The sequence below is a fragment of the Anomaloglossus baeobatrachus genome, chromosome 11 (assembly GCF_048569485.1).
Source record: "Anomaloglossus baeobatrachus isolate aAnoBae1 chromosome 11, aAnoBae1.hap1, whole genome shotgun sequence".
Lineage (NCBI taxonomy): Eukaryota > Metazoa > Chordata > Amphibia > Anura > Aromobatidae > Anomaloglossus > Anomaloglossus baeobatrachus.
The window spans coordinates 55038805-55054343 of NC_134363.1; the positions used below are offsets into that span (position 1 = coordinate 55038805).

Here is a 15539-nt window from a genome sequence, read left to right on the forward strand (position 1 = left end):
ATATAAAATCATATAAAACTGGTGAAGTTTAATTGTTCATTAATCCCGGCCGGGCACATACTGCGCAACAGGTAAATCCACCTGGTTTCCCTCTGGAGGATTAACCTATCCCAGTCGCCCAGTCTCTCATGTTTCTGGACGGTCTCAATTACTTTGAATAGGACACTTTTTGTATCTCCATTGTGACATTGGACTATATGCCGGGCTAGAGCAGTATCTCTTTTGTGGAGGATGTCCCCTATGTGCCCCCCTATCCTTACTCTTAGCTCTCTTTTAGTTTTGCCCACATAGTTTTTGGGACATTGACAAGTACACACATAGATCACTCCCGTGGTCTTACAATTTGCAAAGTCCCTATTGGAGAAAACTCTCCCTGTCACTGCACTTGTGAAAGTTTTTGAGGGGTCAATAAATCTGCAGAAACTACAGGACCCACACCTAAAGGTCCCAATGGGTCTCCTGTCTAACCATGTCCCTGCCATTTTTGGTTGCTCAAAATGACTGTGGACCAAATGGTCCCTTATTGACCTCCCCCTCCTAAAAGTGGCCGAGGGCTTTGTGGTTAGAGTGTCTACCAGGTCTGGGTCTGCCCGTAAAATGTCCCAGTGTCGCCTCAATATGTCCATAATCCTATCCGTTTGGTCGTCATATGTCCCAAGCAGTCTCGTCATCCCATCATTCTGTATTTTCTGACGGGGGACAATTAGCTCTGTCCTGTTTTTTCCCTTTGCGAACCTATATGCCTTATCAATCACTCCCATTGGGTAGCCTCTCTCTCTGAACCTACGCTTAAGGTTATTAGATTGTGCCTGAAAATCTCCCAAACTAGAACAGTTCCTCCGAAGTCGGAGGAACTGTCCCTTAGGGATCCCTCTCTTCAGGCTAGTGGGGTGACAGCTCTCCCACCGTAGCAAACTATTGGTTGCCGTGGGTTTCCTATAAATGGTAGTGTCCAAATAGCCGTCCTGATTTCTCTTGATATACAAATCCAAAAAGGAAATCCTATCTCCCCCTATCTCAGAGGTAAACCTAAGGATAAGGTTATTCAAGTTTAGATGTTCAACAAAAGCCCTGAAGGAGTGTTGGTCACCCGACCAAAGGATGAGGATGTCATCAATGTACCTCCCCCAGAACAGAATCCTGGGGGTCCAGATGACATCCTCATCCCTAAAAACAACTGTGTCCTCCCACCAACCCAGGAGCAAATTAGCGTATGTGGGAGCACAGGGGCTCCCCATCGCTGTGCCCCTGAGTTGGTGGTAGAACTTCCTGTTAAACAGGAAGTAGTTGTGCCCTAGGACAAACCTCAACAATTTGATGATTAGGATGTTATGGGATCCAAAATGACTCCCCATGCTCTTTAGGAAGTACTCTACTGACTCAATGCCCTTCTCATGAGGGATACTGCTGTATAGGGCTTCCACATCTATAGATGTTAAGATGGTGCCCTGTTCCAGACAAATTCCTTCCAACTTCCCAATAAGGTCAGCAGTGTCCCTAATGTATGATGGTAGAGATGTTACGAACGGGCGCAGAAGTTTGTCCAAATAGACACTAACATTCTGACACAGTGCCTCTATGCCCGAAACTATAGGCCGGCCTTTTAATGGCACATAGCCTTTATGTATCTTAGGAAGTGAATAGAATGTTGCTATTCTCGGATGTTTAGGATACATAAAGTCTAATTCACTCTTGGAGATTAGCATATCATCCAATGCCTGTGTTAAAATCTCCAATAGTTTACAGGCATAGTCTTTTGTGGGGTCCCCCCTCAGTATCTCATAGGTCACAGAATCATGGAGAATAGAAAAGCACATATCCCTATACTTTTCTACATCAAGAATCACAGTGTTCCCTCCTTTATCGGAGGGCTTAATTACGATGTTTCTATTTTTTTCTAGAGACAACAGTGCTTCCCTCTCCAGAGATCCAAGATTGGTCTCAGATCTACCCCTTCTTGGGTTAATTTTACTGATCTCAGCCGAGACTAGTTTAGCAAATATGTCAATATTGCTACATTCCCCCAATGGTGGAAATCGTACGCTTTTAGGTTTTAGATCCGAAAAAGGGCCTTCACCAATTTCACGGTCACTTTCCTCAGCAAGCCCGGCCAACAACCTAACATCATTCAGGGACTCCAAAGGAATCCCCAATTGTTGGCATTTAGTTCTATCAGTAATAACAAAGTGTTTCTTCCACTTTAGTTTCCTAAGAAACAAGTTTATATCCTTGATCCATAAAAATGGATCACACCGTGTAGTCGGCACAAAAGTAAGGCCTGCGGCCAGAACCTTTTCCTCATCGGTAGAGAGGGTATATGAGGACAGGTTGATGATTCTCTGCCTATCTTCCTCCACACCTGTTCCTACTATTTTTTCTGTACCCCCACTAGTCGTGTGCGTAATTGGTATGACATACCGTCTGTCCCCTCTAAAAAAGAGGCCGGAGAAGAAGATGAAGAGGAGGATGAGGATGGAACCGAAGACTCCCCCGGAGGTACTCCAGCTGCCGGGAATCTCTGATTCCCCCTTCTTTCCTCCCATTTTTTGTTCTTGTTTCTAAACCTCCTAAATTGACCCCTACCTCTATTACCTCTGAATGAGCCCTCTCTTGCCCGATACTCCGTGTCAGAGTTATCTGCGTCTGAGGAAGAAGGATCACCTACATGTTCGTATGACTCTAAGTTGGGATAGGCTTTATTATCCTTAAAATCAGCCAGGTCTCGTACGTAATGTCTATGTTTCCTCTCCTTCAACTCCTGCTGATATTTATCTACTGTAGATTTAAGTGTAATTTCTTTATTACTAAAGTCAGAGTCAGATTTATATTCACGGGCTCTCTCAATTTGACTTTCAAGTCTTTTAGATGACTCTTCTAGGGTCAGTTTTTCTTCCTCTAAGAGGATAGTCATAAAGCGAATTGATGACGCTATTGATTCCTTACGCCACTTCTCTAACAATGTCTGGGTCCTTGACCTTGGTGCTGGTGTTAGCGAAATCCTTAGGCCTCTTGGAACAATACCACTCTTAATATAATGCTCCAAAGATCTCACCTCCCACAAAGATTTTAGATGGTCTTTATAACACGCCAATAAATCTGAGAAGATATTTTTGATGCTAGGTTTAGCCAATGTCCTGCTTAGTTCAGAGGTCTCAGAGAACGCCTCTTCCACATCACTCATCCAATCAGATGTGTTAAGCGGAGCTGACAGAAAGCCAGCCATATCAAGTATATACCTCAATTAACAAATAAATGGAGGAACCCAATTATCAAAAAACCATAAAGAAAATTCCTATATTAAAATTACCAAAATTTTATTAGTCATTTACTAAAAAACTGTCAGTGCAGTCAGAAATAGAATAGCCACTTAAAAGTGGTTTGGACGGGTGTAAGGGACAAAGTGCGCCAGATGTCGATATTCAGGATTATCAATATATATAGGAGGGATGGGGCCTATCCTAGCCCTATGAATGTCCCCTACCTACCAGCGGAGTGTAAACACCCTAACACTTGGTGCCCCCGCTCCTCGGCGGCTGTCCCTCACTGTCCCTCCAACCACAAAACCACCATCACCATATAGTGTGTGTGCAGAAAAGTGCAGTCAAAAAAACTGTAATAGTCTGAATAGCCACTCTATAGGTTCAATACAGATCAGAAAACAGTGGTTCCCCAGTTAGAGTAACCACTCTATAGAGTCATTATTTAGATAAATTACATTAATCCCTTCAAGGATAAATAGGCAGTGCTTCCATCCTACAGGACATGTCAGTATAAATACAATTTAGTGCCTAGGCCTCCTCCAGAGGGAAACCAGGTGGATTTACCTGTTGCGCAGTATGTGCCCGGCCGGGATTAATGAACAATTAAACTTCACCAGTTTTATATGATTTTATATGATTTTTTTCTGAATCTATTCTTGGTGTATTTTTGGGAACCCTCTTTTCTTCTATTGTCATGTGATGAGTTATTGAGTGGAGCGGGCAGAGATGCCTAAGTGCTTATTGTCCCTATAGGACGAGCAATGGTTAATGTTGTGGCGATTTAACAATATCGCACTGTATTTATTTCCTTATCGCTATGAATAGCCCGATAAGACTCCTCAGTCCGTGACTAACTAATCACCCTCCCACTACATATGACCCTTTGGCTGCTGTGAAGGCGTTCTTTACAAGTGGAACGCAGTTTGCGCTTCACACTTCGTGACCTCCGGTGTGATGTCGGATGTTTTGAAGTGTGAGCAGGTCCTGGTGTGGAATATTGACTTCCTGTAGGGGCGTTCTTTTACAAGTGGAACGCAGTGTGCGTTCCACACGTCGGAACTTCCGTTGTGACGTCGGAGGCCTGTTGGTGTGAGCAAGGCCTGGTGGGGAATATTGATTTCCGGTCACACGTCACAGGGTCTCATACCGGAAGTGACCGCCGGCAATATGGCGCGGCGGTTTAAAGAAATAAGGACGGTAAGCCTCATGGGGGCGGGACCACTCGGCATTGACCGAGTTGATAATAAAAAGGGGTGGTGGTGCACGGCCTGATGAGGCATTATTTCTGTTACCATTTAATGGGATAGGACCCAGATTCATGTGGTCCCCAGCGACGCTATTAGGCACAACAACCGTACCTCCATTGTGACATCGGCTGTAGAGACTGAACATCTCCTGATGAACCCCCAGACATCCTGAGGGAGAAACGCGTTGAGATGAGATGACAAACGATATGATAAGTACTTTCATCAAATTGAGATGACTAATATGATGACCTGAGATAGGTGTGCAGGTGCCTAGGCACTAAATTGTATTTATACTGACATGTCCTGTAGGATGGAAGCACTGCCTATTTATCCTTGAAGGGATTAATGTAATTTATCTAAATAATGACTCTATAGAGTGGTTACTCTGACTGGGGAACCACTGTTTTCTGATCTGTATTGAACCTATAGAGTGGCTATTCAGACTATTACAGTTTTTTTGACTGCACTTTTCTGCACACACACTATATGGTGATGGTGGTTTTGTGGTTGGAGGGACAGTGAGGGACAGCCGCCGAGGAGCGGGGGCACCAAGTGTTAGGGTGTTTACACTCCGCTGGTAGGTAGGGGACATTCATAGGGCTAGGATAGGCCCCATCCCTCCTATATATATTGATAATCCTGAATATCGACATCTGGCGCACTTTGTCCCTTACACCCGTCCAAACCACTTTTAAGTGGCTATTCTATTTCTGACTGCACTGACAGTTTTTTAGTAAATGACCAATAAAATTTTGGTAATTTTAATATAGGAATTTTCTTTATGGTTTTTTCATAATTGGGTTCCTCCTTCTAATTGATAATTGAGGTATATACTCTTCAGAACCCTCCAGCGCTTTGTTTCCATCCATTTCTGGGAGATTCATGATGCATGTTTGGTGTCATTGTCCTGTTGGAAGACCCACGTCTTAGGGCACAGACCCAGCTTTCTGACACTGGACACTGCATTGAGGTTTAAAATCCTTTGGTAATCTTCGGATTTCATGATGCCTTGCACAGAATCAAGACACCCAGTGCCAGAGGCAGCAAACAAACCCCAAAACATCTTTGCACCTCTACCATATTTTATTGTAGGCCCTGTGTTCTTTGCTTTGTAGGCCTCATTCTGTTATCAGTAAACATACTGATATGTGCTTTCCCAAAAAGCTCTATCTTGGTCTCATCTATCCACAAGCGTTTCATTTAATTCAAATGTATCCAAATATTTCGCGCTAACCCTGATCCACCCTGAGCCTGCAGCACAACTCAAATTTCTTTGGAACTTGATTGGGGCAGCTTATCCACAATCAGGACCTTCCTGCGTTGCAACCTTTCATCAATTTGTCTCTGCCATCAATGTCCAGGGAGATTAGCTACAGCTATGGGGTTGTAAACTTCTTGATTATGCTGCACAATGTGGAGAAAGGAACATCAAGATCTCTGGAGATGGACTTGTAACCTTGAGATTGTTGATATTTTTCAACAATTTTGATTATCAAGTCCTCATACAGTTCTCTTCTTCTCCTTTTGTTCTCCATGCATAGTGTGGCACACACAAACACACAATGCAAAGATTTAGACAACTTCCCCCCTTTTTATCTGGTTTCAGGTGTGATTTTCATATTGCCCACACCTGTTATTTGCCACAGATGCATTTGAACGAGCATCACATGCTTGAAATAACGTTGTAAAGGTGCCAACAATTTTGTCCTGATCATTTGGGGTTTTTTGGGTGAAATTATGTTTAATTTGCTTTTTTTCTCTGTTTTTTTTTGTGTTTTTCAAATACCACAAAAAAATGAAACATGTGTATGATAAAATGTGTAATTGCAATAATGTTCTTGGAGAAATACTTCATTTTCTGGAACAATTTCAAGGATGCCAACACTTTAATCCATGACTTTCTGTACTGTGCAAGTGTAGCCGAGGCTGAGCTGGTAAGGCACTAAGACCCATGCATGGAAGGACCCTGTGCCTGGTGTGTTTTTCAAAACTGGAACATTTGAGCTGTTACGTCCTCCAAAATCTTGACGTTTCTCTGTGCGCCAAGGAAAAATAACTCATTTGCCGACTGTGGCAACCTCGTGTCAGAGAATAATGACACCTAACATTCTGAACAGTGGGGGCCTAACCCATAGGTCTTCATTCCCCTATTCATTCCAGAAAGCTAAGAAATTCAGGTTCACCATTTTTTTTTAACATTAATAGAGCAGTATGGTAGCAACCTGAAAAACACGTGGCCAGGAAAATAAATTTTGAAGGACCATTTCCCAAAAAGTGACCCTATGGGTTGGGTGAAGGCTGTAATAATATACAGCAATAAAAACTAGTACAAAAAGTTGTAAGTGACCTTGTGATCACAAAAATGTCAATGGTCTCCCTGTTCTTGGTTTTTCCTTTGCATCCTCATTTTGTGCTTTTTTTCATTCTAAAACTGATACTCCCTGGTTCCCTTGGTAATTGTCATATACTTTTATATTTTCCCCGTATTGCTTACTTACAACTTTTATCATTTCCGTACTGGTATCTTACATGGCAATGTTCTCGTGGGTCTGTAAAAGTTCTTCTTGTAAATTATTCTTTTCATTTTTAAGCTCCTTGGAAAGAAAGCAAAGAACTGTCAGATGTAAGAACTTCAAGGCATAATATCATCTTGCAGAATTTTCACTTTCTTTTTGATACAAATCAATTTAGGAAACATCTAAGATAAAGTTTTTGGAAAATCTAAAAATGATCCAGATTTCTTATGTGGCAGTTTTTAGGCCAATGGAAGACATCACATGCCACAACGGTCAAATTGCTCATGTAAGGTGCACATAATATGTAATGGCACAACTGTGGGTGACCAGGGTTTGGGCCACAGTGACAACCGGACTGTGCTGTTTTGGTTTTTTTTTTCACTGTGGCCCAAATCCTGCTTACCCATGGTTGCCAAAGGCTGCATTATTGTAAAGACTTAACCTTTTCAGCCATTGCCCAGCTGTAGGAAAGGGAGTTTAAGCCACAGCAAGACTGTGTATTAGATTGGAAATCTTTAGGGAAACCAGGTGGCTATAATACTAGGCAGGCAAGTTACATAATCTAATAACATTAATGGGAAAATGCTGCGATATGTAGCAATTGCATGTCACGAAGATCGGGAAGAGCAGGGGACCAGAGCTCCTAGACTGCCCCTCAGACTAGGTGGACCCTAACTATCCCTTATCTCAGAATGACCTCTGAAGGTGAGGATGTCTGAGCCGCCTACCTGACCCTGCTCCTGACCAGCCCTGATCTTATACCTCCTACTCCAGGGGATAACCGGTACAGGAGTGTGATATAACCAACAGAGATAGACAAACATAGCATGCTCACACAGAGGTATAAGACAATAAGAGCTTAGGAGGAAAATAAGACCAGGGAGGAATTATAAAGAAGATGGGAGAACTCCACAACATCTCCAATCACCATGCAATATATCCATCAGCAGGACTGGGACACAACAGCACAAAGACCAACACAGCAATAAACTAAAGTCAGCATAGGAGGACAGATTCCACCATCTTAAAACAACAAGGAGTAAATGTGATAGATATCCATCAACATGTGATCCCAGAGGTAACCAGCAGACTAGCAGAGGTTACCTCTTGCTAGTTTGACCATTAATGAGCTGACAGCTGTTCGACGTCCAAGCCTGCCTGTGTAACTTAGAAACACCAAAGAAACCATAGTGAGGAGTGACAAAATCTGTAGTGTGAACAGCGTCTGATGATACCATGACACTCGGCGAGTTTTGAGCAAAACTCCATGTGACAGTGTGACTGAGGCTGGACTGTGAGCTGCACAGAGTTCATGCATAAAAGCGCTCTTGTACATTTACCACTCAGATTGTGTGTGTTTTGTGGTGATTAATAGTGTTTTCTATAGAAACAGCTGTGTGTCCCATGAGCACTGAGACCTCTTGTTGAACGCTAGAATGAAGTAGCACCATGTCACATTCTCTGACCATGCTGTGTAACTTGACATTCTACAACATCGTTCTATTTACAGCCATCCTGTAAATAGAACGATGCGTTGACCTACTGTGTGCAGATTCATAGGCAGGTTAGCAAGGGTTAATCTCTGCTAGTCTGCTTGCTCTTTTGATCACATGTTGTGGGGAGGCCTATCACATCTGCTCCCCTCCTATTTATGCTGGTTGAATCCTTCCACCCATGCCAGCCATGGTTTATATATGTTGGACTGTGAAGTGTGGTGTCCCAGACTATCTGTAGATATTTATGCTTATTGCTTGGTGCAGTTGTGGAGTTTAAAGGCCGCTTTACATGCTGCGACATGGCTAAAGCGATCTCGTTGGGGTCACGGAATTTGTGACGCACATCCGGCCGCGTTAGCGATGTCGTTGCGTGTGATACCTGCATGCAATCGAAAATCGTTGCAAACATGTCCAAAATCGCTAATCATTGACATGCCCCCCTATTCCCAATTATTGTTGCTGCTGCAGGTACGATGTTGATCCTCGTTCCTGCGGCAGCACACATCGCTATGTGTGACATCGCAGGAATGAGGAACCTCACCTTACCTGTGGCCGCCGGCAATGAGGAAGGAAGAAAGTGGGCAGGATGTTCGTCCCGCTCATCTCCGCCCCTCCGCTTCGATTGGGTGGCCACTTAGTGACGTTGCTGTGACGCCAAAGGAACCGCCCCCTTAGAAAGGAGGTGGTTTGCTGGTCACAGCAACGTCGCTAGGCAGGTAAGTAGTGTGACGGGTCCGTGCAATTTTGTGCGCCATGATCAGCGATTTTGCCCGTGACGTACAAACGATGGGGGCGGGTACGCACGCTAGTGATCTCGCTAGCAAGATCGCAGCATGTAAAGCGGCCTTAACTCTGTTGTTTTGTAACTTCCTTTCTCCTCTTGTATTTCCTCCTGAATCTCTTTTTGTCTTAACCTCTGTGGGTGCGTGCGGTGTGACAGAGTTTTGGTTTTCCCTTGTCTGTCTTCATCTGTGGGTTTAATTTCACTCCTGTCCCATCCCTCCCTGGGAGTAGGTAGAGGGGGAATCAGATCAGGACTGATCAGGAGCAGGGCCAGGGAGGAGACTCAGACATCCCCACCATTAGGAGTATTCCTGAGAATAGGGATAGCATAGGGCCCCCTCATTTGAGGGACAGCTTTGGAGCTCTAGTTCCCCGCTATCCCATAGTCATTGTGAGATGATTAATTTTTTTTTGAAAATTCATTATTTAACTTTTTATATCATAAGCAACAACATTACAATCTTATGAATTTACAAGCAGCCCCAAAATATAAGGATACAAGATAAGGAACATAGACACACAACACAGCCATTTAATTTGAACACACTACCATTTCTCCTATAGGGAAACCTAACACTTGTACTGCAGATGACAACTGTACAAAGGGACATTGTCCGAAGCAGAGAACGTCTTTAAGTTTTAATAAAACAAAAATTACGAGAGCAGCAGAGATGTATGACTTTAGGAATACTAATGAAGAGTGAATAAGAAGTTTCTTGATTACTTGGCTTACTTATTAACCAGAAAAGTGACATAGACTGACACTTAGCGGAGCGAAGATGAAAGAATCGAAAAGATCTTCAGAAATAATGATGTAAAGAAACAAAAAATCCAGCAATGACAATTGTGATCCATGTTTTTAAAGCATATGAAAGCCAGACCAGATAAAAGGTGTAAGAACAGGATTGATGTCTTTGAACTTTGTTTTCCGCTAAGACTTTTAAGAATATTGTGGGCACCCTGGAAAATGAACTAGTAGAGTCTTGGCAAAATCACCCTCCTACTGCGGGTGACAGAACAAAGCTATTTTATTCTGGACAGGTTACATGGATCTACAGATTTTCAAACGTTGTCAGGTTACCTTATAAAATGAGCCTTTTGACTTACTGAATTCAAATGTAAAAAATGAAAATACATTTTTAGTTCTCTCTTGTTTCTATGATATCAAACAGTTTTCCTTTTACTGCTACATATAATTAATGCATAAATGTTTCAGTACTTTGAAACATTATTATTTTTGCAAATATAAAGATGAAGAATATTTTGTTATTCCAATTTCCTGATATTTATTTAGAGGAAACTTGGCAACAATTCAAATACCTAAAACCATGTCTAAACACTAGTGCGAATTATAAACAGTTACAGAAATTGCACTGCAAAATTTGATCCTCATTCAGTGACAACTTGTTTTTGCTTGCCTCTTGTCCTCCTGCATCGGATCATCTCTTACAATTGTTCCACAGTAATCTGCAAGCATTGATGGATTACATTTTCCTTGATATCTGTTACCGGTGAAGCCTATGCTGACCCTAAGGCTGGGGTGCCTGCGCTTACCCTAACACCCGGAGGTACCCTTAAAGGTAGAGAGGTCCGAGCCTCCAACCTGGACCCTATCTCCTGTCCTTGTCCCTGATGATAAGACCCCCTCCACAACCCACCACCTGAGGGGGAATGGACAAGAACTGAAGTCAACCACCTCACCAACAAATATAGACAAGACAGGGGTAACTACTACAACAACTACTCGTACACACGGCAACCAGACATAAAGGAGCGACTAAGAGTGCACGAGAGGAAACAACATAAAAGAGGGGAAAGAAAACAAACTACTAGGGAATATCCATAGCGTTCAACCAGCACTTCTAGAAGTTCTGCAGCAATACCCAATGCTGCAGCCTACAACACAAGTCTCAGAGGGGGTTTCTAGAGCTACTTCCTCCTCCTGGCCAAGCTACCAAATGAATGAAAATAACTGGCACCCTCTATTGAAAGATGAGGGTATTTATAGGACCTGGGCATGGTCCCAACCGGAAATACCTGACCTGGAATCAGGAGCTGCTGGAATGAAAATTGACATTATCCCTCTCCTCCCCAAAGGAAAGAAAATCCATTTAATAAACAGAGTCCCACAAAATAAAGTGAGACTCAGGCTCAGAACCTGTCACCAAATCTGCAACAGAGGAAAGTCCTTGACGATATCTTTTCTCCATAGCTGAAGCTTCTTAGTGAAATCTCTCAACGTGCTCATCGCTCAATGTCCGCAGTTTGGTGCAGAAGGTCTAGATGCGAATGTAAGAAATAAATCTTTTAGGACATGTTACAGCCAAGATGCTAACATGTTTTGAGGAGATTTTCCACCAACATTTCATAGTTATCTATGTTTGAGTTTCCCAAATAAATAGTTACCACCAATGTGGATGATACCCTTGCAGGCTTTTTATTGTGTTGCAGCAAACGGAGAAACTCCTCATCTTGAAGAAGCTTTCGAATCTGAGGTCCAATAAAGATTCCTTCCTTTATCTTTGCTTCACTCAACCTTGGAAATTGATCAGTGAGATACTTGAATACTTTTTCATTTTATACATTGTCTTTACAAAGTTCTTCAATAGGCCCAACTTGATATGCAATGTTGGTACCAAAATCTTATGTGTGTGAACAAGTGCTAGATGCAGGACATTTTTTTCCCCGGCTGAAGTGAATGTCGGTGAGGCCAGTCTCTTATATTGTAGTGATGTTCTCTTGCACGTCTATCCCACTCATACAGAAAGCAGCAGGACTTTGTGTATCCACCCTGGAGACCACGTGAGAGGGCTGCCACCTCTAAGTCACCACTCAGGGGCCACATTGTTGGTCATAGCTCAGGCACCTGAACAGCTGTTTCATGTTGTCATAGGTTTCTTTCATGTGGACAGTACAACCAACTGGAATTAAAGGTAGTGCATTGCCATTATACAGCAAGACGGCTTTTAGGCATGTTTTGGACAAATCGATGAAGAGCCTCCATTTCTCTGGATTATGACTTTTCGTCAGAGCTTCCATTAAGCTGTTTATGTTGTTGCATGCCACAAGATCACCATTCATGAAGAAGTAATGGTCAAGATCTGGAACAAAGAAATCCCCACATCGCCCACTAGGAGATTCCACTGCTGTAGCCTGGAACCTAAGAGATCAGTATTGTTCTTGGTCAGATCCAGATCTCCAAAAAGATTGTTGAGTTCACTTTGTGTTATAAGATGTGGTTCAGTTGAGGTTGCTGACAAACTCTGGGTCATGAGAGGAACATGCTTCATGACAAGCGCCTTCTTCTTCGCTTGACTCGACTGAAAATGTTTCAGGTGCTTTTGGAACTGACAGTTCTTTTGTATGTCGTTCTGGGCATATTGCAGATGGAATGCTTGGATGCTGTAAAGTCCACTTCTTTTTTTCCTTGAAGACCAGCAAGTGTGTGAGTAACCCCATTATGCAGTGTGTGAACTGTATGCAATATCACAAAATATAAATCTGAACATTGAGAAGTGCATTTGTATTCAACCCCCAATTCAATACCTTATAGGACTACCATTCCCTGCAATTACTCTTGCAAGTCCTTTGGGGAATGTCTCTCCAGCTTTGCACATCTAGAGTGGATTTTTTTCCCATTCTTCTTTGCATATTTGCTCTAGCTCAGTGAGATTGGATGGAGACATCTGTGATCACCAGGTCTTGCCACAGATTCTCAATAGGATTTGGGTCTGGACTGTGACTGGGCCGCTCCCAGACATGAATATGTTTTGATCTAAACCATCCATCATAGCTCTTGCAGGATTTTTAGGGTATGTTGTCCTGCTGGAAGGTGAACCTATGCCCCTGTCTCAAGTCTTTCGTAGCCTCTAACAGGTTTTCCCTTAGATTGTCCTGTTTTTAGCTCCATCCATTTTCCAATCTGCTATGACCAGCTTCCCTGTCCCTGCTGAAGAAACTATACAAGAATAAGGCTGCACATCAAACATAGATAATGGTATAATGCCTCAAGCATATGGAAAAATATTGGAATATACAATGAAAAATGCTACTTGCTAATTTGAACATGTGAATAATGAATTGCATACCTGCCATGAATATTAGGAAAAAGGAGATATTTAGCAATCGCATTGATCAATGTAACTGAGCCCCAAAACCTCGTCAAGGTATATCTCTATATTGGGGTCCCTAGCTTTGTGACCCTAACTGTGTGTCATCTCATTGCAATTAAAAACTGCTGTGGGTGGAGAGGGGTAACTAAGAACTTTCTTATATAGGAGATGGAAAAAACATGGCCGAAAGGGGCGGAGCTGTGTTCAGATTCAGAAAAAAAAACAAAAAACAAAAAACTACATATAACTGAATAGGATAACTGAAGTGAGCACTAATATATATATATATTATGAGTGCAAGCCAAAAATATATATATATATTAGTGCTCACTTCAGTTATCCTATTCAGTTATATGTAGTTTTTTTTTTTTTTTTCTGAATGTGAACACAGCTCCGCCCCTTTCGGCCATGTTTTTTCCATCTCCTATATAAGAAAGTTCTTAGTTACCCCTCTCCACCCACAGCAGTTTTTAATTGCAATGAGATGACACACAGTTAGGGTCACAAAGCTAGGGACCCCAATATAGAGATATACCTTGACGAGGTTTTGGGGCTCAGTTACATTGATCAATGCGATTGCTAAATATCTCCTTTTTCCTAATATTCATGGCAGGTATGCAATTCATTATTCACATGTTCAAATTAGCAAGTAGCATTTTTCATTGTATATTCCAATATTTTTCCATATGCTTGAGGCATTATACCATTATCTATGTTTGATGTGCAGCCTTATTCTTGTATAGTATGTATTTTTTGGCTTGCACTCATAATATATATATATATTAGTGCTCACTTCAGTTATCCTATTCAGTTATGTGAAGTTTTTTTTTTCTGAATGTGAACACAGCTCCGCCCCTTTCGGCCATGTTTTTTCCATCTCCTATATAAGAAAGTTCTTAGTTACCCCTCTCCACCCACAGCAGTTTTTAATTGCAATGAGATGACACACAGTTAGGGTCACAAAGCTAGGGACCCCAATATAGAGATATACCTTGACGAGGTTTTGGGGCTCAGTTACATTGATCAATGCGATTGCTAAATATCTCCTTTTTCCTAATATTCATGGCAGGTATGCAATTCATTATTCACATGTTCAAATTAGCAAGTAGCATTTTTCATTGTATATTCCAATATTTTTCCATATGCTTGAGGCATTATACCATTATCTATGTTTGATGTGCAGCCTTATTCTTGTATAGTATGTATTTTTTGGCTTGCACTCATAATATATATATATATATTAGTGCTCACTTCAGTTATCCTATTCAGTTATATGTAGTTTTTTTTTTCTGAATGTGAACACAGCTCCGCCCCTTTCGGCCATGTTTTTTCCATCTCCTATATAAGAAAGTTCTTAGTTACCCCTCTCCACCCACAGCAGTTTTTAATTGCAATGAGATGACACACAGTTAGGGTCACAAAGCTAGGGACCCCAATATAGAGATATACCTTGACGAGGTTTTGGGGCTCAGTTACATTGATCAATGCGATTGCTAAATATCTCCTTTTTCCTAATATTCATGGCAGGTATGCAATTCATTATTCACATGTTCAAATTAGCAAGTAGCATTTTTCATTGTATATTCCAATATTTTTCCATATGCTTGAGGCATTATACCATTATCTATGTTTGATGTGCAGCCTTATTCTTGTATAGTATGTATTTTTTGGCTTGCACTCATAATATATATATATATTAGTGCTCACTTCAGTTATCCTATTCAGTTATATGTAGTTTTTTTTTCTTCTGAATGTGAACACAGCTCCGCCCCTTTCGGCCATGTTTTTTCCATCTCCTATATAAGAAAGTTCTTAGTTACCCCTCTCCACCCACAGCAGTTTTTAATTGCAATGAGATGACACACAGTTAGGGTCACAAAGCTAGGGACCCCAATATAGAGATATACCTTGACGAGGTTTTGGGGCTCAGTTACATTGATCAATGCGATTGCTAAATATCTCCTTTTTCCTAATATTCATGGCAGGTATGCAATTCATTATTCACATGTTCAAATTAGCAAGTAGCATTTTTCATTGTATATTCCAATATTTTTCCATATGCTTGAGACATTATACCATTATCTATGTTTGATGTGCAGCCTTATTCTTGTATAGTATGTATTTT

At 41.7% G+C, this 15539-nt stretch overlaps 1 protein-coding gene across 1 annotated transcript in view; it reads right to left on the bottom strand.

Annotated features, from left to right (window-relative positions):
* Nucleotides 1-15539, bottom strand: part of KASH5 (KASH domain containing 5) — a 145771-nt gene that overhangs the window by 60565 nt on the left and 69667 nt on the right. Inside the window, exon 12 of the mRNA XM_075327914.1 lies at nucleotides 7037-7101. Coding sequence (XP_075184029.1) covers nucleotides 7037-7101 — 65 coding nt within the window. The remainder of the gene's footprint in view (nucleotides 1-7036; nucleotides 7102-15539) is intronic.